The sequence below is a fragment of the Neopelma chrysocephalum genome, unplaced genomic scaffold (genome assembly GCF_003984885.1).
Source record: "Neopelma chrysocephalum unplaced genomic scaffold, ASM398488v2 Primary Assembly neopelma1_24, whole genome shotgun sequence".
Lineage (NCBI taxonomy): Eukaryota > Metazoa > Chordata > Aves > Passeriformes > Pipridae > Neopelma > Neopelma chrysocephalum.
Genome location: NW_020897693.1, coordinates 29,733,047 through 29,755,002, shown reverse-complemented (window position 1 = coordinate 29,755,002; position 21,956 = coordinate 29,733,047). Strand labels below are relative to the sequence as shown.

Here is a 21,956-nt window from a genome sequence, read left to right as displayed (position 1 = left end):
GAGGTTTGCCATTCAGAGAATTTCCTAATGACCTATCATTTGTGTGCATGCTCTCCTGACTAACTAAGGATCAATATGCCTGAGGGGAAAAAATGATAGGAGCTATGACTCAAGGAGGAAGTTTTTGGCCTGAAGCTGTGGTAAGTTTTACCTTGAAAGTCATCCATATAAATAAAAAAAAAATGACATGCAGCCTTATTATGCCTGATACACAACAGTAACTGGAGGGAAGCAGTCCTCCAGGTACAGAGAGAATAATAAATGACCTCTCATACTGTTTGTGAAAGGAGCAGAAAAAGCCACATCTCATTCCATGTACATTTTTAATAACATAAGGCTTTATGCCAACACTGATAATGTTACATATGTCATCTATTGAAAACATGGAAGCTCAAGTTTCAGCTCCTAGAAGATATTGACACATTTCTGTCTACAGCAACATCCTCACATTATCATCAAAATTTCTTACTGAAGATGAAAAATAAAGGGATTAACTAACAAGAAGAGAGCAGAGATGCAGCAGTGCCCAGGGAAGAGAACAGATTTTATTTCCTTTATGTGGCAGGGGCCATGCATAACAGAGGCCAATAATACATGGTCTGTGGAACACAGCACAAACACTTAGTGGGGAGTCACTCTGAGTCTGCACCAGACCAACCCTGAATAGGACAATAAAGAATGTAGGACCTGTGCTCCACTGTGCCTAATCTAAATACCTGCTCCATCAGAAGGAACCCAGTTTGCAACACCCCTCTGGTTTAGTCAGGCATGGGTTAGCTCAGTGGCTTGAAGCAAAGCAGAACCACTGCCTGTTGTGCTGCCAGAGCGGTGCCAGGCTCTGCGCTGATGTATGGCCAGCAGCTCCACACAGTGCACAAGAAGCTGAAGCTGACTTTGATCAAAGCTGGCCTGAAGTAAGCAAGTACACTGTGTGTCTTATTTGGATACTTTTTTCCCCTTAATAGATCCAAATTCTGCTTCTCATATAGAAAAACAGAAATTGTACCTGACACAGCATTCATGCCAAATCAGTTATTTCGTTCATAAATGTAATTAACTTTTGATTACTTTAACACATTTCAATATCTGTTTAGTAATTGTATGCAGGACTGAACAAAACACTAATCTATTTTTAATAGTGTATTCAATTTTTGCTGCATTCTTTAAACACAGATAAAATTGACTGCTCAAATCACAGAATTGCACTTCCACAACAGGAATACCAGCTTTCCCTGTAAACAATTCTGACTTTTGTGGGAACACTAGGTTAGCTCGGCTGGGAGAGCTAAAGAGGTGTACCAACTCTGATGCCACAGAACTGGGGCTGAAGAAGCTTCCTCAGAGCTATGTTGCAAACCAGAAAAATAAAAATCACATTATCATCTCTTCTTCTCAATCATCTTACCTCAGAAGTCTGCAATGGTTATTTTGAATGCTAAACAGATCTGGAGGTCATTTTGGAAGGCAAAGTGAGGGATAGTCTTCACCCCATGTCTTCTCTGGAAGAGCTGTTTCTGGTAGCTGTATACAGGCATTGTGCAATACTTGTGGTCTCTGAGTGACAGGACTGCTATTCCATCTTATTTCTGCTGCCTAACTTGTACTAGGGAAACTCTTTATGCCATTTTTGCTTTCCTTATTTAAATACCTCCTAGGAAGGAGGATGGTGGTTGGGAGACAGATGTTTTTCTGACCTTAATGTCTGGACAGTGCTTTGAATAGAAGAATTCAGTACTAAATAGTCATCATGTGTCTTAGACTGTAAAATGATTCTAACATCACCAGCTAATCCTCTCTGCAGCTACATCACTGTTGAGCAATATCTTGTCTCTTTCAGCTAATTGGCATTTCAGCTAACAATTCTGAGGATTTAGAAAACTTAATTGGGTCTTGAACTAGACTGAGAAACACGCTACAAAAAATAATCACCAAATATAAGAGCCAAAGAACCTACCCGTGCTATCTGTGATGAGGCAAGTAGCTCAAAAAGAGAAGCAAAATAACTTAACTGGGAGAAAAAGAGAAGAAAAATGGATCATCATCCAAAAGAAAGTGAAGAACTTGCCTCAGTTCAAGATGTAAGATCATAAACATCACTTCAAAACCAAATCACACTAACATTCTGAGCTGTCTTGTGGTAGCTTAAACATCTTGGACTAAAGATATGCATTTTTTTTATGTCTTTGAGGGATTGACCTGTTGTTTCAGCATTGGTGTTTCAGACACCATAGACAAAGGAATAACATCCCAGATACGTCTTGTTCCTTCAAAGGTCCAGTCAACTACTGCCCCTGCCAAATGGTATGCAACACCAAACTTAATCCTAACAACAACAAAAAAACATCACTAGGGAAGAATTCAATCACTTGTGATCATTTTGGTACTTAAAGACCTCTAGCATTTCATCCTCTTATAAAACAGGAGAAAGCCAAGTCTCTGCATAGGTAGAGCTCCCAGCATCCAACCAACTCTTGACAAAAGTATTCATTCCAAATATGCATAGAATCATAGAATATGCTGAGTTGGAAGGGACCCATCAGGAGTCCTGTGCAGGACACCCAAGAATCACACCATGTGCCTAAGAGTGTTGTCCAAACCCTTCTTGAACTCAGACACATGACCATTCACACAAAGGGTAAGGAAAAACACATGGCCACTGAAATTTGCAAAACTGCAATCTGCACCTCTGAAAGAGAATGATGTGAAAACAACCGCAAATATCTTCTGGGTACCATTTCCAAAAACCTACTTTCTGCTCCAATGACAACAAGCAGAGATGATACAGGAAATATTCTAAGTCAAATCCAAAACATGTAGAAAAATATCTTTATTTAGTAACTGATAAAAATATCAATATATTTTATGCATGGATATATTCTCTACATGCCAAGAGGTGTTTTTCTATACAAAACCCACAATCATATTCATACCTAAAATTTAACCAACAAATTTACTATCATTTTTGGGTGTACAAAGAGAGGCCCTTAAGATTAAAAAAATTCAAGATTTGGCAAATTAACTTGGCTTCCCAAGGAAAATATTACATAATTCCACCAAGAATCCATTAATAAATGATGATGTCATATAATTTTTTCTATGTACTGTTTCACAGGCATTTGTGTTGAAACTTGCACATGAATAAATGTTCGCCATCACATCCTGGTGTAAATGATGGCACTGCACCAAAAAAACAATCAATATCCTTATATATTAATATTCCTTTATAATCTGATTACCTAATTTGCTCAGACTGTAGTAAAATCTACTTTACTTAACAATCCATTTATATTGCAAATATATATGGAAAACCCCTCTCATTTTACATGGATTTCTACCTCATTAAACTCTTCTTAATGAGACTGGGGATACAGCTTTCAAGTACATGAACAGAAGGTATTTTAAATAAAATTAGTTGAGTTTAAATAAAAACAGCTCATACTTTACAATACCCTACAGCTAGCAAAAATGAGCTACTTTATACACTAACCACCTAATGCAATTTCCTGCTCTTCCATGAAGGTTTGCTTTGGGAAGAGCAACCTCACTGAACACTCATTAAAGAATCTTATTTTAAAATGACAGACAAAGACAAATATATCCCTATGTGTGATACTGACTATTCACAAGTGCATATTGGCCCTTGCTCTGCAATAGTAATCTTTGGTAATCTTACTCTATGATTGAGGCTAGGCAGTAAGATTGAGCTTCTTACTCACACTGCTACGTATTAAATATTTTTCTTCCTTTTTTTTTAAACATAATTGTAAAAATAAAAACTTGTCTTAAAATTAAGAGAGATGCTGAATTCATCATTCTGTCCTGATTTCAATGAAGCCAGTATTAGTCAAAACTTGTCTCTGTCAAAATTCACAGATGGAGGAAGACACAACTCTTCCAGTTTTGGAGCTGTTCAAGGAGTATCAGGCTATGTAGCCTGAGACCTGGAAGACAATAAAAGAAGCAGTTGCAATACTTTAACTTTTCCCACTAGCAATGGAATCTCATTTCAAAACTATGCACTTTTTTCCCCCAGATGATTTTAATCACTAGTTATCCAGATCCCTTTTAACTGCATTTATGTTCCCTCTGCCTCAATGCAGTATCATTGAAGATAAATGATCCAACTTGATAGATTCTTCTCAGTCACCTGAAACACAAACATTGTTTTTAAAGAAGTAACAAACAATATTCGCGCTTTCTTCATGCATAAACTATACAGTGTATTTCACTTATCACAAGCATGTACGTTTCCCCACCAGAAGACAAGGAGATCTGTCATTTCTCATCAAAACAAGAAACCACTTCCTGGTAGCTGAAGGGCATAGTAAGTTCAGCTGTAGCAACACTTTGTTTCATTCTGTTCCAAAGGTTGTATCCCTGCTGCCAGCCCTCTCCACAGACGCCACTGGCAGATCAGAAGCCCCCGTTTTACCTCCTGCAGAAGCCCACCCGCTCACTCGCCCACTCCCCTCCCGTGGCCGCAGACTCCAGCCCCGCCGGCACCGCTGGGAGCACTTCTCTTGCGGTGCCGGGAGGGCGGGACCCGGGGCCGCGCCCGCCCCCAGCGCTGCGGGCCCGCCATGGCGGCGAAGGGGCCGGTGCGGGCCCGGGCGCTGCTGCAGCAGAGCGTGTCCGCCCGGCTGCAGGTGCGGCCGCCCGAGAGCGGCGCCGAGGCCCAGTGGGTGGAGGTAACGTGGGCTGCGGGCAGCCCCTTCGGCATCGCCCCTTCTCCCCTCGGCTCGGGGCCGCCCCCTCGGCATCGCCCCTTCTCCCCTCGGCTCGGGGCCGCTCCGGGCCGGGCACCGGGAAAACGCGCCATCCCCTGGACGCGTGCTCCGCCGGGAAGCGAGAGTGGGCGTTTATAGAGATTTGAGGAAAATCCCCCCTCTTCCTTTTCCGGGCTCAGCTTCCCTTCAGACACCTTTCCCACCCTGTCCCTGGTTTTCGCTCTCGATCCCTTTCCTCACCCTCTCGTCATCACCCCAGGTTACTCTCAGTCCCTTCAGCGGAGGGACTGAGCAGCGCAGCAGGCTGAGTCCGCTGCACGGCGGTTTGTCCCTGCTGCTCCTTCCCTTTCCCTGTGCCCCGGCAGAGGTTTTCCGCAGGCTGTAGTCCCTTCGGGAGCATGGCTGCTCAACCACACAACACCTCCTTCCCCTTTGATCCTGTTGTTCCTTCTTTTCTTAAATACACTTTCACAGAGGCACCAGAACCTTGGCTGGTGGGTTCAGCTGCCGGCTTTGTTTATTGTGTGATAGTGCGCACTTGGAGAGGAAACGCCAGGTAGGGCAATGGGGCTATGGTAGCAGTAGTTCTGATGTTGGGGTTTTTTTAACAGACCACTGACTAAAAATGAAATTTAGGGTGTAGACAACCACACAGGTTGAGGGAAATGTATTTTCCTCATATTCCTCCCACGATCTTCTGCTGGGAGAGGTAGGTAGCTCTGCAGACTCTTTGGGCCGAGTGCTGTGCATACAGCCCGGGGCTCTTTACCAAAGCATGAAGGCTGCCCTGTGGGATGCACTGTCCTGCTGTAGTTGTCACTGTTTATGGGTTACTTACAGTAGAATAACTCATCTACACTAGTGTCAACTATTTAGCCCTTGGGGTTTTTTTTGTTTTGTCTTTTGTCCTTCTTAAAGACTGCTGTAACAGAAGAGGCTTAATACTGTCACTCACCTAACTTCTAAAAAGTAAAAATTGTAGCACGTGTAAAGAGTTAATGAGTTCATTCAACAAATCTGAAAGAATTCACTATTTGTCTTTCACCTTAACCTTAAAACTTCTCTCTCCTTGTTCAGAAGGGGCAGATGGATCCGTAAGACCTAGTTTCTGCAGCATGGTCTGGGAAACCAGAATGTTTTGCTGAAGTGCATCTGTGTGTATTGCAGCATAAATTACTATAGGAAAAATAAGCTATTTCTAGCTTGCTCATCTCAGAAGTAGTTGTACATCTAGTAAATAAAAGCAGAACTGTAATTTTGCTGGCTATCTTTTAAACTGTCTGAAAAGAGTTTAAAGTTGTTATAGTTGAGAGATATGAGTAACTCTGTTACAAGGGGGTTTGCAGTTTACATCTCTTATTTGAACTTTTTAACAGATTAAGCAAAATCCCTGGGAAAGTAATAGAAAGCACTGAAGGAATCTGTAAGAGATTTGGGTGATCTCAGCAGCGGATTATTTTTCAGACATGAACTTTACTAATATTTGTCATGGGTACTTAGGAGTCTTTCTTGGCTACCTCAAGCTTTTTAAGAGAAGTCACCATGCAGGAAAAAAAACCTGGGAAGTGATACTTTCTTTAGTATGACTGCTGTAGAGGTCATTAGAAGGAAACTGCTGCTGATGTTTTGTGGTAGGGTAATGTTACTCCCTATATATGCATGTCAATGCAAAAATAAAAAATATAGGTCTCATCGACTACTATTTACATCAACGACTGTGTTCCTGATGTTTTATAACAACTTAAAAGTAGGTCCTCACCTTGAGGCATTTCTAGCATACTATAAATATCATATTACGTGGGTGGCTTTGAATAGCTTCTGAGCTGTAGGAGACCCTTGTAGGTACTTTAGGAGATTCAGAGCAGATGTTCTTTATCTGCAAAAAGGTTAGGAGTGTACTATATACTTACACATGAATCGCTGCCTTCATTGTGTTTTCATGATTGAGTTTTTCGGTCCTGTTGAGGATTACTGGGAATTGGATGTCTTGTTTATGGAGAAATGTTGGTTAGATAGCCTCCGTAAAAAGCTAATGTGTACAGCAAAATATTTAGGGGAAAAAAGGAATTCTCCTTTTAAAGGTAGAGCGGAAATAAGGTGTGGTTTGGTGTATTTCACAACTATGGGGGAAAAGAAATGTAAAATGAATAGTCATCTGAAAAGTGTAAGTGCCTACACTTTATGCAATGAAAACTGCCTTTTCCTTATCTTCTTTCCCTTGATTTGTCTTCTGGTTAATATAGCAAAAAGAGGTGCAAAGTACCAGGCACAGACTTGTTCTGTGACCTGTGGCAGATGATGTAATCTCTCTTTGCTGCAGCTGAATATAAGAAATATGTAGAAATCTTCCCACAGGGTAGCAAATCTAAACTTGAAGTGGAAATGTCAAAGAATAATTAGTGCAAGTTTCACAAACTGGCTTTCTAAGGATTACAAGTATCTCTGTTTTCATTATCCACTGCAATTTCCTGGGGAAAAAAAGATTAAAAAAAAAAATCTTAGAGTTGAGATAATATTTTACATAATATATTTTGGTTTTCCTAATAATATCCTGAAAAATTCAGATGGATGTATTTAGTAAGGAGAATGAGGAACGAGTCAGTTATTTGTTTTTTCCTGCAAAAGAGCTAAAAAGCAGCATTTGGAGGCAGCATTGCAACAGCTGGCTGTATGGCCTAAGGGCTGGGTACTTCAGCCCTTCATAATTCAGGTTGCCTGATCTGATGATCACTTAGGACAGTTGTATAATAAATGCCGGTGTTGCAAAGTGACTTGCTTTGCTGGTTTATTTATGTAGGCACTTTACTGATAACAGTAAGTCCACATAGAGCACAACTTCCCCAGCTGCCTACCTGTCACTGTGTAAGTTCTTGCAGTGGCTGTTTGCACATCAGTGTGTTGACTATGTGACCATCTTATTTGTGTTATTTTACTTGGGTTTTTTTGTACTCTGAAGAGCAGTTAACTAGACTTTGATAGATTACAGAGGACCTTCAGTAGTGGCAATGGTTTTGCTTTGATTCAAAAGGTTTACACGTTACCATTTGTAAGGTAACACATACACAGGTATTCTTCCCAAGAATGCCAAGGCAGTGGAAGGATTACAAAAAGGAGGTTTTTTTCAGATGCAAGGACCACTTTTTAACGATGCTGCACACACTGGATCCCAGGGAAAAAAAAAAGGCAATGCTCCACCTTCTCCAAGGCTTCTTCTATCTTCTCTCTCTCCTCCCCACCCCACCTCTCGCCCTAGGATGCCTCGTACACATGTGCAAACATGTTATCTCTCTGCATCCCAGAGAGAGAGAGAGCTTGCTCACAGCTTCTACCTGCAACTTTTTCTGAAACGCTGAAGGAAGGAAAAAAAAATCTAACCTGTTTGAGAAGGCATTTTGCAGTCTTCCTAAGTGAAACAAGTTCTGGCTTTCTGTTAAAAATTCTTGCGCAATTGCACCTATCCCTACACCATTGGCAATGAGCAAAAGTCTCAGGACACCTGAAACACTGATATAAGGTCAGACTGATATACATTATCATTAGGTTTGCTCTTGTCATTCAATTTTACATCTTCTATTGAATTAAGAAACAGAGTAAGAACAGAGTAAGACCTAACAAGAGGTTAAAACATGGCTGCACATGTGTTGAAAATAGCGTTCAACCACAGTTTTCAGTCATAGTTGAAACCATAAGTTTCAGCTTACAAATACTTGAATGGTTTTTAACTATATCATGGTTGAGAAACAGCACGGGTTATTGCACATGCATACCTTGAGAACTAACCAAGAGAACAGAAAAGCCGCACAAGAATTTTCTTGTACTTTCTATTCAGTACAGACCTAATTCTTCCCTCACCTACATAGTTCTTACAAGTAGTCTCTCTGAATGCTAAGGAAGTGACATATCCTTTACTCTATGGATTTATCAATCAGGGGAAGGGTTCTCTTTCACCAGTAAGATATTACACAAGCTGATAAATAATATTTTGGACAACTTAATAATATTCTGAACAATTTCACAGATGTTGGTGATCGTATTTAAATCTTTAATTAACAGACTATGTTTTTTTTCAGGATTATGTTGTGCTAGATTACTTTTAACACTAAAATAAAATTCAGTTCACTGACAAGTCCTGTGGTGTTTGCTATGCTTCATAATTGGAAATAAACTTGAAAATTATTTTAACCCTATGTTTGATAGCAAAAAAAAGCTGAAATTATTTCCTATGCTGGATTTAAGTACACTAATTCATCTTGTCACCTTGTGTGTGTTAATACTTTACATTGTACATTTCAACTAAATCCGGCTTCACATGGACCTAATAAATTGGCTTACTTGTATGTAGAAGCATTGGGCAGATAATCAGTATATACCTTATAAGCTTCCACAGCATGTAAACTTAATGTCTGAAGCTATACAAAATAACTAAAGTTATTCTCAGAACTTTTTTTGTTGTGTTGTTTTTTGATTTTTGATACCAGTTTTTGTAAGTGTGCATTGTGGACAATGAGAAATATTGACATAGGTTTCTGTAATCTCTTATAGATCCAAAGAGGGCTTGTTATCTACATATGCTTCTTCAAAGGTGCTGATGAGGATCTCATTCCAAAAATCGGTATGATATAACCCTTCTAAATTCTTGTATTTGAAAAAGAAGAAAAGTAGTAGAGGCAGAGAAAGCAGCAACTATTTGGACAAGTAGAAGTCAAGAAGCCATGAAATGGCATCATTCTAAATCAATCACCTGCCTAAAAGAACAGTTTGGTCTGTCTTGTTTCTTTTCACAGTTGTCCATGTCTCTCACTCTGTCCAGGACTAACTTAGAAAATCAATTCCCATGATGATAACCTTCTAGCAAACAGAGAAAATGCTGCACCTGCTATTTAACATATTAAATGTATCAGGCAACAGGTTCAGTCCAGGACAGAACTGAATTTCAAATAGTTCATGGCTTGATTTGCTAAGTATTTTGACACTGATCTCACTGTATGTGCAGGATATTTAAGATTATAGCCAGTAGAGGGAGCTGGGTGGATGACTAAACAGTGTCCTTCCCATCTCATATCGGTAGTACTATATACACTATTGGCATTTTTAGTGCAGTTTTCTGGTTCGAAAGTGATAACAGCAATATCTGCAGTTCTTGCCCTCTTTTCCACATGCACGTTAACATTTACATAAAAGTAGAGAAGGTGCTGTGGATCAGGTCAAATGGTAGTGATTTCTGTCTTCACTCACTGCTGTTTTGGCTTGATTTTGTTGGTTTTGGTTTGTTGTTGGTTTTTTTTCCCACTTTTATGTCATTTCTTCTCCCTCCTTTCCTCCATCAGTAGCACTGGATCACCTGGAAAAATATGTGATGCCACGTATTCCAGATAAAAATGCCCCTTTTCTTTTCTGTGACTGGCTGATATTAGTGATTTGGGAAAAGGTTGTGTAATGATAGTCTATTCCAGGCTAATGGCTGGGCCCAGCAGTCCACAAATACAGGTGCTGTTGAGAGGAGCTGCTGTGGGGTTCTCTTTGGTCTTGGAGGGCACAGTCTTTCTGAGGTGCTAAATAAAGTTGAAATATTTGGGTGTATTTAAACCTATGTGAAAATTTATTTTGTGCTTGTGAGAGTTTCACGAGAATGTTACTTGAGAATAACTACATTTCCAGCTGTGGGGCAGCTGAAGCAGGCCAGAAAAAGAAAGTTCTGTTTCCTATAAGGAGATTCATCTATGACCATCCTCCTCGAGTGCCTGGTTTACAGCATATTGTTTCCTAAATATATTTTGAATCTGTTTAAATGCGTGGTTTTGGTTCCTGAATCACAACTCAGCTCTTTTTGCTTTGAACAACATTCAACATGGAGGCATAACTAGTATCCTCACAGCTTTTACTTCCTCACAGAGTTTGAGGAAGTTTTGGGGTAATGATTTGATTTGTTATATAAACATGGAAAATCTAATGTTAGTAAATGTATTGATTTTATTTGCAAGTTTATATATTCTGTTTATAAGGCAAATTGCATCTGACCTTCCTGCCCACTTCCTTTCTTAAAAGACAAACTGGCCCCTGCACATCTCCAAGTGAAGTGCTGAAGGACACACTCCATTTGAGACCGAACTGTGGAGCTGTGCCTTCATCACAGATCATTGCTGGGTCCTGCTGCGAACTACTCCAACCAGTGTGAAAAGACAGTCAGGGCACAAAGCTCTCCAAAGTGCTCTGAGGATGGTGGTGTCTCCTACAATGTGTAGTGTTGTGCAAATGCTGCCTATTTGAGTATCAGAAAATCTAGTAAGGGCCATTATGTGCACCCTTATCTGGGTTCTTTTGGGGGTGTCAAACTAGAATCTGCTTGAGGATTTTAGATAGCAAATCACTTCCCCCAAAAATAAAACTTTAGACATCTGATATTAATATACATATTCTTAACATTTCTCACAACACTCAGACATATTAGTTGGTTAATAGTATTTATTGACTGTCCATGTTTCATTTAACTAATAAACAGTTTCTTTTACTTGAGTAGTTTGTCACACATCAAAATATTTTTTGAATCTTGTTTATGATGTCCTGTTTAATTTACTTCAGTTATACTAACTCTTATTTTATTTTTATTTGCAGTCAATATGCTCTTGAATGTTAAATTAAGTGAAAATGAAAACGGCGAGTTTGTTTCTGTTCTTGATTTACCGGGTGATGTACTTATCATACCTCAAGCTACCCTAGGTGGTAAACCAAAGGGAAGAAAGATGCAGTACCATGCAAACATTGAAAAAGAAAAAGGGTTGGAACTTTATTCTCAGTTCGTGACTTTGTGTGAAAAAGAACTGGCTGCCAATTCCAAATGCATGGAAGCAGGTGTTCATGTCAAGCATGGCACATATGGAAACAGGCAGGTGTTAAAACTGGATACAAATGGACCTTACACTCATCTGATTGAATTTTGAAAAAATAAATTATATCTCAGATACAGTACTGCTGTCTTTTTTTGCCTCTCCTAAGCATTAATGTGCTTGAATGCTTTGGGAGATAGATACAGTGTAAAAAGGGCTTTCACTCGTCTGTACTGGTGTTGCCAATGCCATTGAATACAAGGATGCCTGAGACTGCTTTGCTATAATGAGTATGCATTTTATGCTCATATGCATCTGAAGTGTGCTCAAAATAATTGTTAATATTGATCCAATAATTTGAAAGGTTTATTCACAAGGATGGGGTAATGCATTCATTTCTTACTTAAAAAATAATGAAAGAAATATTTCATGTATAGCTTGAGTAAGTGGTTTATAGATTAGAAAAAAAGAATACTGTAAATGTACTTATGTTTCCAGATTTCCTGAGTAAGTTTTTGCCTTTCTGTTTTCTAACCATAAAATGGCAATGCTTTCTAACTAACCAGTATATTGAAAACACAAAATCCCTGAATTTTTAGCCTCTTAGAGAGTAGGTACTAAATAATAAAGTCCATCCTCCTCACTGAGAGTGTGTAGGGGTGGAAGACTTAAGGTACTACTGGGCTGATCATGGGCTATGTAGGGAAGAATAAGTGAGGCACATCAAGAAACCAGCAGTACCACTGAATTGCTTTCTTGAAGTTTGCATTCTGAAGTCTCTGATGTGTTTTGATAGGCTGCTTGCTATAGCTTGGTCTGTGTCCTTGTTACTGCGGTCTTGCTGTCTCCTCAATTCTTTCATAACAGAGCCTCAGGAAAAGAACAGAAACATTCAAATGAAAACAAAAGTAAAGATGGTACATTGTATGTGGCCATCTCATTGTTCCCACTGCCCCTATTGCTTCCTTCAGGCTTTTTGTCTATTGAATCTGCCAGGCAGAGACTAGTTTTCATTTTATAGACAGTGTTGGTACATTTGGGGCCCCATTCCCAGCTGACCCCCTATGCAGTACTGTTATAAACATTATTAACAGATGGGCTTAAGAAGATATAATGGGAAATTCTCTCTTGTAAGGCAGTAAGAACAGAACAGCTATATTAAAATGTGGCAAATTCAAAACTGATTCAAATATGCTTATCCTGTGAGTCAAGTTTCTCTTTTACTGCAGCATTATGGCTTACAAGGATTCAAAGTGAAATTAGACATTTATATGGTTTGCAGTAATTATCCAAAATTTCCATTTAAATAACAAATTATTCTGGAAAAGACCTAAAACCTCATGGTTGATGAGGATGCCAGCTTGTACAGTCCTAACTTGTAGGTCAGTAGTTACAAAATTCTATCCTTATCTTTATTTTTGTAAAAAAACATTTCTGAATGTATAATCTGCAGACTCAAACTATGTCATGAGAATCACAATTTTTTTAACAGATACAAAGCTTGTAGTTTTGATAAGAGAGTAATGTGATTTTTTTCAGATTACATAATATATGGTTAATAATTACAAAATACATAAGGATGTTGAATTCCTGGCAACTGACACTCTCAGAGTTGAAAGCAACCATTTACACAAATGGCCTGGAAATATTAGCTATTAGGTCCCAAATTATATGCTTATTCATTAATAATTAATGGTTATGATAGACACAATATGAGTTATGTTCTCAGTCCCTACTAGCAACATTTAACTAAGATTGTCCTGATGTGAATAACTCATACAAATTCATTTTAATCTGTGTGCGTGGTAAAACATTTTTATTCCTCTTTCTTTTGGAGGTCAAATCCTAAAAAAGTGCTGAGTAATACCACTTTTCACAGATTTTACAAGAATTGTGGGTATTTCATACATCTCAAGAATTGATCCTTTGAGGTATAATACAAAGTCTGCAGTTTTAAATTTTTTTCCTGTCTCCAGAAAGATCTTTGGCAGCCTGGCAATTCATTCTCTACATTTCAAGAACTCTGTGAGTTCTAAGAGGGATAGGCTTGAAAATGTTTAGTGAAAAACAGACTTCAAACAAAACTCCATCTCATACTGATCTCTCATATAAAGCACATAAAATCAGATATATATTTTGGTTGTTCTTAGGACCAGACAGAACTCTAGAATTTCTGTTACAAGGTGGATATTTTTTTATTATCTGCCCACTTCTGATTTTTTTTTGTAACCATCTTGGAATACTGATTTCTGCCGTCTTCTGCTCCAACGATTGGCAGCTTGTTGAATGTTGTGCCCTTTGTACTGCTTTATTTATATCTACTATTGATTCACAATCCATTTACTGAAAGAAGCCATTTCTGAATAACATACTGGACTGTAGTGATGAAAAAATCAATTAAAATTACTTTTTCAAAGCCCAATGTTCATTTCTTTCTGCCATGAATATATGCTTTAAACAGATGATCTGACACTGCTTTAAATAGCTTCTATTCTATGACTAGACAAAACCTCAAATAATTATTGTGTTCTATACTTATAGACCATCTATTGGAAGATGCTTCATATTCCCCACTTCCTTGAAATAACCTATAAAGTCGGGAGTCATCCTTATGCTATTATGCCTTCAATTCAAGTCATACAGTAATTCCAGTATCAAGTTTTTGCAACCTTGTTTGCAGCGTACACACCCAGTGTGTCTAAACTGAATGTGTGTGGACTATGAACTGGACTCATAAAAACTTGCTAATGCTTTCAGGTGCAATAGCCTGTTTTTTAGTCACCAGTATTCCTGCTTCCTTCTCATGCCCTTTCTGGAAATTTTACCTCTGCTACTACGTACAGCACGCAACATAAGAATTTACAACATACAAATATTAATCCAGAATTGGAAGTTAATAAACAGTATGTAGACCAGTAATACCAATAACACTGCTGCAACTGCATTGCTATTGCTAGTAACAGTCCATAGGCTTTATCACAAGTGTCACAAGACCTCAGGATGGAGGCTTATCCCACATGCTTTGTCTGAACTTTCCTTAGTCTTCTCAGAGCTTTGCTTTTGCTTGATTTAGCTGTAACAACAATTCTTCTAAGGGCAGGGGATTGTGGCTGATTTGTTTTACTTTTGCGTTGTATGCTATAACAGTAGTTGTTATATAGATATTAATACTAAGTAGTTATTCTGTGTAGAATGATATTTTTATGACTCTAACATAATATTACAGTGTACAAAACAGCACCAGCCTTGAGAAGTGAAGACACTGACGGCAGTGTAAAGTAGAGGCAGGGGATGGTAAGAGATGGGGCACAGACTGTCACTGGAGTCCCCAATGCTATAAACTTTCCAATGGTCAGTTAAAGAAATGCAAACTTGGAGCTGGGCAAGCCTAGACTTAGGGGTAAAAAAGAGAAGAAAGAATGGGTATTTAAGATATAAAAAAAGCAAAATACGTAGTTGCAGGCCAGTAAAGAAAAAGCAAGGTGTAAAACTTTATTAGAAAACATGCAAAAATAGCCCCAGCTTCTTTTTTCCAAAAGAAGTAAAAGGAGAGAAAGAAGAACAAACCATAACACCAACATCATACCTTTGAAGGCATAGGACTCCAGATGCTGATAATCCACTGTGCTGCCTCTACCAGATGGAAGCCACATGAGGTGAAAGGGTAAGCACAACACCAGGAAAAGGCGTAGGTATAGGTACTAGATGTGCATGCGTAACGATTTTAAGTGTAGTATCATTATTGAGATTTTCCATACAGTTTTTTTAATTTTATTTCCTTTTTTTCCCTACAATAATTAGATTTGGACTGAAAATAATTCTTTGATTAAATTGTTAAGGTTGCAATTATAATAAATTTGGTGTGACTTTATACATAGGGTGGATTTCTTGTTGCCCATAGCAAGATTCTGCACATAACAGTTTCTGCAACCAATTGCTTCGCCATGTTGAAATGGCAGCCACTTGATGGCCTGCTGGATGTTAGCCAGCCTTTGTGGTTCTTTTCATCAGGTCCTTTAGTGCAGCTGTGATGTCTGATCTCATTTACCACAAAAGCTGCACAAAAGTTTCATTCTTCATTGTGACTCAATGCAACCACTGCTCTTTAGCCCCTCTTTGAGAACAAAATCAGTTCCCCTTGGATTTATAAGTATGATCTGGTGAACCTCAATCTCACCTCTGATATAAAAACAGCTTCTTTGGCGAAGGAGGTATGAATCTTTTAAGCTCCATTAATTTTTGCTTTTATTTTCTATTAGTCTCTGCTATATGGACTCCTTCAAATACATAATATTTCTGTTCTTAAGCTGGAGTAGCAGTATGTCATAGAGAACTAGAGTGGTCTCCAGGCATTACCTGAGGTCTGTCACCAACCTCTGTTGTGACTGGCCTCATTTCTTAACTTCTTAGCATCTCAATTCTCATCTAATAAATGGATATTTTATTTTTTTTTCAATGTGTTGATCCTTAAGACTATACATTGAGCAAAACAAGGACCATCACTCAGTTTAGTGTATTCACAGCACAGTGGGACAGTACTGGGCTGTCTGTAAGATCCACCAGTTGCTTTATATTAGAACTCAGGGTGACAATTGCTGGACAAGAACAGAAAGCAGAGCTTCCTCCTTAATATTTTTCTTGGGAAAACAGCATCTAAATTTTGAGACTCTCCCTCAAGAATTTAGTGAATTTAGTATTTTCTATTTATTCCTTCTTGTTTTCTTGAAGCTCCTTGAAAGCAACACAAAATTTAGGAATCCCTCCAAATACAGTTGAAAAATAAATGGTATATGTGGTCAAGAGAAAGAAACAGCAGTTAGAGTAGCCCAAATAGTTTGAATGTATGGCACATTTTCTATTTAAACCAATGCTGGCTGCTAGTTCAATTACTGCCAGTGCGCGGCTTTGGGTAAAGCAATTTTCTGCTCCACTTTTTCCATCTGTGAGACAAAGAAAGAGTGAAAACAAGGGAAAAAGAGGTTTAAAACCACTAGTTTTTTTTCTCTTCACTAAAAGCAAAAAATCACCTCTGATCCTCCTTTTTCTTCAGAAGGCAGTATGCTTTCACCTCTCTTCACCTTTGTTGGAGCTATAGGAATTTGCCTTTCGCTACCTCCTGCTTAGGCCTCTGCCTCACAAATGTAACTTGAGCTAATATCCACAGAGCACTTTGACTGCCTCAATGAATGGTGTGGTATCAGTGTAAATAACACCCCATAGTATTTCTAAAACAGGGATGATCCAGACAGCATGGAAAAGCAAATAAATGGCATTCCTGTTGTACTGTTCTTGTTCATATATATTTATGTATCTTATTGCTCTGAATTTAAGATTGCTTTCTATTCACTTTAATTGTATTTACCAGTGTAAGTGCCACAATAGATGCCCTATTGCGTCAGTATGTATTAAAAATGTGTATGTAAGGAGCTTAAGGCTATTTAGATATGCTCCATTAGGAGAGATTGGCAATAAAGGTTTTTGTATTAGCAGTGAAAGCAAAAGGGTTTTGGGAGACTTTAGTATTTAGCTGGCAATTCATCCCTAAGATCTAACTTTCTTATTTCCCACTTCCATTTTGGTAGCTGTATCTAATATTATCTAGGCCTGCATAATACTTTTATTTACATTTTAGGATTAAAAATAACAGCAGGACTGTGTAATTGCTTGGCATGAATTCAGGCCTTGCATTTTGTTATAGTACAAAAAGCAACTGTGTTGGGAATAAAAAGAAGTATAGCAGTATTGTAGCATAAAATAAAACTATATATTACTTTTGATATTCAATGTGTAAAAAAAAGAAAGATTTGTGTTTAAGGCATTGCAAAAGCTAGGACAGGCCAAAATGTATTGCATTCTACATGCCCCCAGAAGGGAGCTACTGCAGGGAACTGAACGTTTCACTTTTGGGATTAGAAACACATAGTTACTGTCTCAACTGAGGGAGCAGGCGTGGACAGACTTGGATGCTAAGGGCTGCAGCAGTTCTAGAACTGAGCATGTTATGATGTTTATAAGAAGATTAATAACCTTAGATTAAAACCAAATGTAAATTGCCTGTAGCTGATGGTGTAACTGTTCACACATTCAGAACTTAGTCGTCTCACTCTGTACTTAAAAACCAGTGTGTTGACTGTATAACAAAATTGCAAAGAGAAAGTAAAACTAAATGGTTCATCTTATAATTAATCTAAAGACATTCCTTCTTAATTATTTTAAAATATCATGGAATTTGGCTTTTTCTGCTATGTAATTAGTTGGTGATGTTACATTCGCTTCAAATCAGGCCCCTAGTCCTGTGATTCTTAGTCATGCATGGACAGTCACACTAAATTCAAAGGAATACATTCTTTTTTTTTTCCTCTAGAGTCATTGAGGATTATAAAGCTGAAAGAAAGAAAATATTTAGCTCAGAGGCGTATGTGACTGCATAGATATTCTACTATGTCTGGAATTTGTACGGCAGAACTGATTCATGCTCAGTCTACCCACTTTAGCAATATAGACTAATGAGAAGACTAATCAGTAGGTTTGTGCATTTCGATTATTTGCCAGTTGCTTATTTTATTAAGTAATTTGCTATTGAAGCACAGTCAGGACTAAGGGGGAAAGGGAAAATTGAATTAATACATGGTGAATACATTTAACTATCCTATTTTTTTCTGGTTTAGAACAAAATACTGTAAACTTGCATGACAATAATTTTTTTATTTCAGATGGAAAAGGGGAAAAATAAAAATGGCATACATAATTGCTGAAGTAGACAGTAATTTGAATCAGTGCATGGTTAACATTCTGTTGACCAATTTAGGAAAAAAATCATAATAAAAATCTAGGTTAGCCATAAATCCAATAAACACAGACTCTTACCTTCATGTAAACACTGCTGGCACAAAGTCACCCTAAACCTGATGTACCCAGAGATGGAAGGAGTGTCCTGCTTTAGTATCCTTTATTATTCCAATTGAATCATATCAGCTTAGCATTAACAAAGCATTACTTAGATCTGATATCATGTGTTCAGGGGGGCTGGGAGACATAATTCTTAGGAAAAACTGAGCGAGACTTAACTTCTTAATGAGTGATATTATGTTTTGCTCTATGCTCATGTAACATTCAGCATTATGAGATACTAATCTTGAGTGGGTCCCTGCCTGCTACCATAACAGAGTGAATAAAAGACATAGTAATGATAATAACAGCAATAATATTCCAAAAATTATCCTAAATTTGGGGTTGCTTATTGTTTCTGGGTTAAACATGATCAATTCTTTACAAATATTGCCAGGTCTTTCTGTTACCTCAGGACTGCCAGCCAGAGCAGCCTTTGTTTTTCTGGAGTTCATTATGGAAAATGTCATAACACCAACAGTCTTTGAATATAAATTGTTCAGCTGACCTTTCTCACAAGTGAATTGCAGATCTTTATGAGTAGCAGCAACTCATCTCCTGATCAAAATGAGGTTAATCTAGCAAATAGCTCTTTCCTGGGAGTGTACGTTATTTTTGATACCAGGAGTTAACACCTTTACGCCAGTAGGAGTTTGTAGAGTTGATTTCTGTGAAATATAATATGTAAATAGTTTCCTGCTTCAGATATGAGGCATTTATATATTCTTCATTACCACATCCATTGCCAGAATTTTTTTTAAAAGCATCAGTGCTTATGTTTTTTTATCACAGTCAGTTTAGTAAAAATGAAAACAGTGTCCATATATGGTAACGCAGCCTGGTGCTCGTGGCATCTATAGCACAATGTAATCGGGCAGTTCTGCGTACACTCCTTGAAATATTTCTCAGCAGTATCATCTGCTTAACTGAATACAGATGTTCCCAGAGGATCCCACTGTATATAAACCTTACATGTTGAATCTATTTGAAGATGAATGCAGAAGCTTATGTAAGAGTTGTACACAATTTTGGCTCGTATGGTTATGTGTCCTGGGCATTATTCCCTCCCCACGATGGCTCCCTCTCTACAACTACCTGAAAGGAGGCTGTAGCAAGGTGCTTCTTCCAGGCAAGTAATGACAGGATGAGAGGACATAGCCTCAAGCTGTGCCAGGGGAGGTTCAGGTTGGACCTCAGGAGGAATTTTTTCATGGAAGGGGTTGTTAAACATTGGAATGGACTGCTCAGGGAGGTGCTGTAGTCACTATCATTGGAGCTGTTCAAGAAATGACTGGATGTGGCCCTCAGTGCTATGGTCTAGTTGACATGGTGGTGATCAATCAAAGGTTGAACTTGATGATCTTGGAGGTCTTTTCCAACCTTAATGATTCTGTGATTCTGTTTGCACCAGTTAAAAGAAAATAGTCCCAGAGAACGCAGAACTACAGTAAGATTATTGTTTGTTTATTTTAAGACTAAAAAATGGTTGAGAGACACATACGTTCCTCTCATTAAGACAGAACTTAACTTTGATCACAGATTTCAGTAAAGAAAATCCCTCCAATGGAAATTTTCCCATGACCAGTGGATTTGCTTATGAAAATTCTGAAGGGTGGAAGTCATTCCAATGATGTAACAACCCTTTCCAGTTGGAGCACATGGAAGAAGTACCTAATGCAGTAGGAGAAACCAGAAGCTCCAGCTGACCTGGTCCTTTAGACACAGAATTACTCCTTGACTTGGGATCCCATATCGATTTGGGGTCAGAGCCTACACAGATGAAACTCAAGAGTAACAACTTTTGCAAATGTTGGGTTTGACATGCGCTTAATGTAAAGGTGCTGTTCCTGTTACTGTCCTGTGCCGTGCCCAGGTGCCCTCTCCAGAAAGTACGCCTGTGGGGTGGAGTGGAAATCGGAAGCCATGGCAGACTCTTATGACAGCCAGGTACAAATCCCAGCAATGCCAGCTGAGCTACTTTAAAAAAAACATCACCGAGAGGGATTTTTTTTGTTGCTGTTTTCGGTGGGAGAACGCTGAGCGCTGGCTCCCGGCCGTGCCCCGCTAGCGCAGCACCTCTCACCGCCCCGGCGGCTGCGGGGCCCGGAGCGCCCTCGGGGCGGTGTCTGTGCCCTCCGGCACCGCGACACCTCGCCCCGGGCCCCGCGTTCCCCGAGCCGCTCCCGCCCTCCTCCTGGCCGCCGCGGGCGCTCGATGGCTCCGGGCCCGATTGCACAGCCCTGAGCACCGGAGACGCCCTCCATCTCCTCCTCCTTCTCCTCCCCCCTCCCCGCCGGCGGGCGGCGGCAGCTCGGGCGCAGGAGCCGCGGCCCCCCAGTGCCGGAGGAGGGCGGGCGGACGGGGCCGAGCCCCGCAGAGAGGCGCGGGAGCCCCGCGGGCAGCCAGGAGGTACAGCGGGCGGCAGGTAGGGAGGGCGGGGGCGGAGGTCGCCGGTCCTGCCTCCGGGGTAGGGGGCGCGGAGAGCCCCGGCGGCCGCCCGGAGCAGGGCTCGGAGCCGCCGGGGGAGGGCGGGGATGACCCAGAGCAGCGCGGTGCCAGCCCCCCGCCCGCGGGAGGGGATGCCCGGGCTCGGCGCGGCGTGAGGGGCTGTGTGAAGGGGCAGCAGGGCCGAGCGGAGCCGGGAGCTCTCTGCGGGGCTGTGCCTGCCCGAGGCCTGCGCCTGAAAAGTGCTCGATCACCCCCCGAGCCTCCTGGGTGGGTCGGTGGGTGACACACACAGCCGCCTCTGAAGCCGGCGGCCGGGCGGCTCCTGCGCTCCCTCAGCACAGCCCGTCCCGTCTCGTCCCGGTCCCCGGGGCTGCGGGGCAGGTCTCGGCTCCGCGCGGGGAGCGGAGAGGGGTCTTCTCGCCGCGGGAGGGGCGGCAAGCCGGGCACAGGGCTGGTGCCGGGCACAGGGCTGGTGCCGGCTGGGTGTCACGGGGGGCGGCGGCAGAGCAGCGCTGCCGGCCAGCCCGGGGTGGGCGAGGGTGGGTGTCTGCCCTGTGCGGGGCGATACAGAACCTAAGGCTGCAGGGACGGGTTCGGCATTTACTTTCAGCGAGGTTCCGTGATTTTAGGGTCTTTTTTGTACTTTCTTAAAAATCTTGGTAATTAATAATATTTAGGGGAGGAGTAGTGGTGTTGGACATTCTGGTATGCAGAAATGTTTTTGCAGGCTTTTGCGCTTGAAATTCCTCGTTGTCCGGATAGGACAACGAGTAAGTTTACATCATATAACTGGTAAAAACCGTGCACAGGGATGTAAAACCTGTAAAGTTGCATTAGTGTTGACATTTTTGAATGAGGGAAAGAGTAACAGATGTTGTAAGTTTAGTGAAAAGGAAAGTTTTTTGAGATATGGGTGGAAGGATGATAGGAGAGGAGGAAGGTAAATAAAAGTTGAGTTGAGCTTTGTGTTTCTCTAAATGAAATTTGATATATTTTGAATTTTTAATTCATTATTTGTAGTGATTCTTTAAGTTTGGGTTTCGATTTAGTAGCATTACGTTTTTGCAGT

General features: G+C 40.2%; 2 protein-coding genes and 1 long non-coding RNA gene across 9 annotated transcripts in view; 2 read left to right on the top strand and 1 right to left on the bottom strand.

Moving 5' to 3' along the window:
- Positions 1 to 526: 526 nt before the first annotated feature.
- LOC113960636 lies at positions 527 to 5,034 on the bottom strand. Its single transcript, XR_003532066.1, has 2 exons — positions 4,931 to 5,034; positions 527 to 4,147 (listed from the first exon to the last, which is right to left on the bottom strand). It is a non-coding gene; the product is annotated as an uncharacterized LOC113960636 (long non-coding RNA).
- On the top strand, positions 4,580 to 13,970 carry DTD2 (D-tyrosyl-tRNA deacylase 2 (putative)). 2 transcript variants are annotated; one of them, XM_027670275.1, is made up of 3 exons: positions 4,580 to 4,688; positions 9,270 to 9,339; positions 11,340 to 13,970. In XM_027670275.1, exons 1-3 carry the CDS (start codon positions 4,581 to 4,583, stop codon positions 11,663 to 11,665), a joined length of 504 nt encoding a protein of 167 aa, XP_027526076.1. In that variant the 5' UTR covers position 4,580; the 3' UTR covers positions 11,666 to 13,970. The 2 variants fall into 2 exon arrangements, with proteins under 2 accessions (XP_027526076.1, XP_027526086.1); XM_027670285.1 differs by lacking the exon at positions 4,580 to 4,688 and adding an exon at positions 5,053 to 5,221.
- A 6,809-nt stretch (positions 13,971 to 20,779) lies between these two features.
- The window catches only part of HEATR5A (HEAT repeat containing 5A), a 67,436-nt gene continuing 66,259 nt past the window's right edge, over positions 20,780 to 21,956 (top strand). For 5 of the 6 annotated variants that reach the window (XM_027709679.1, XM_027670254.1, XM_027670245.1 and 2 more), the window contains exon 1: positions 20,780 to 20,864. The gene's annotated coding sequence lies outside the window, so the exon portion shown is untranslated. The remainder of the gene's footprint in view (positions 20,865 to 21,956) is intronic. The other variant, XM_027709663.1, reaches the window with a different exon arrangement.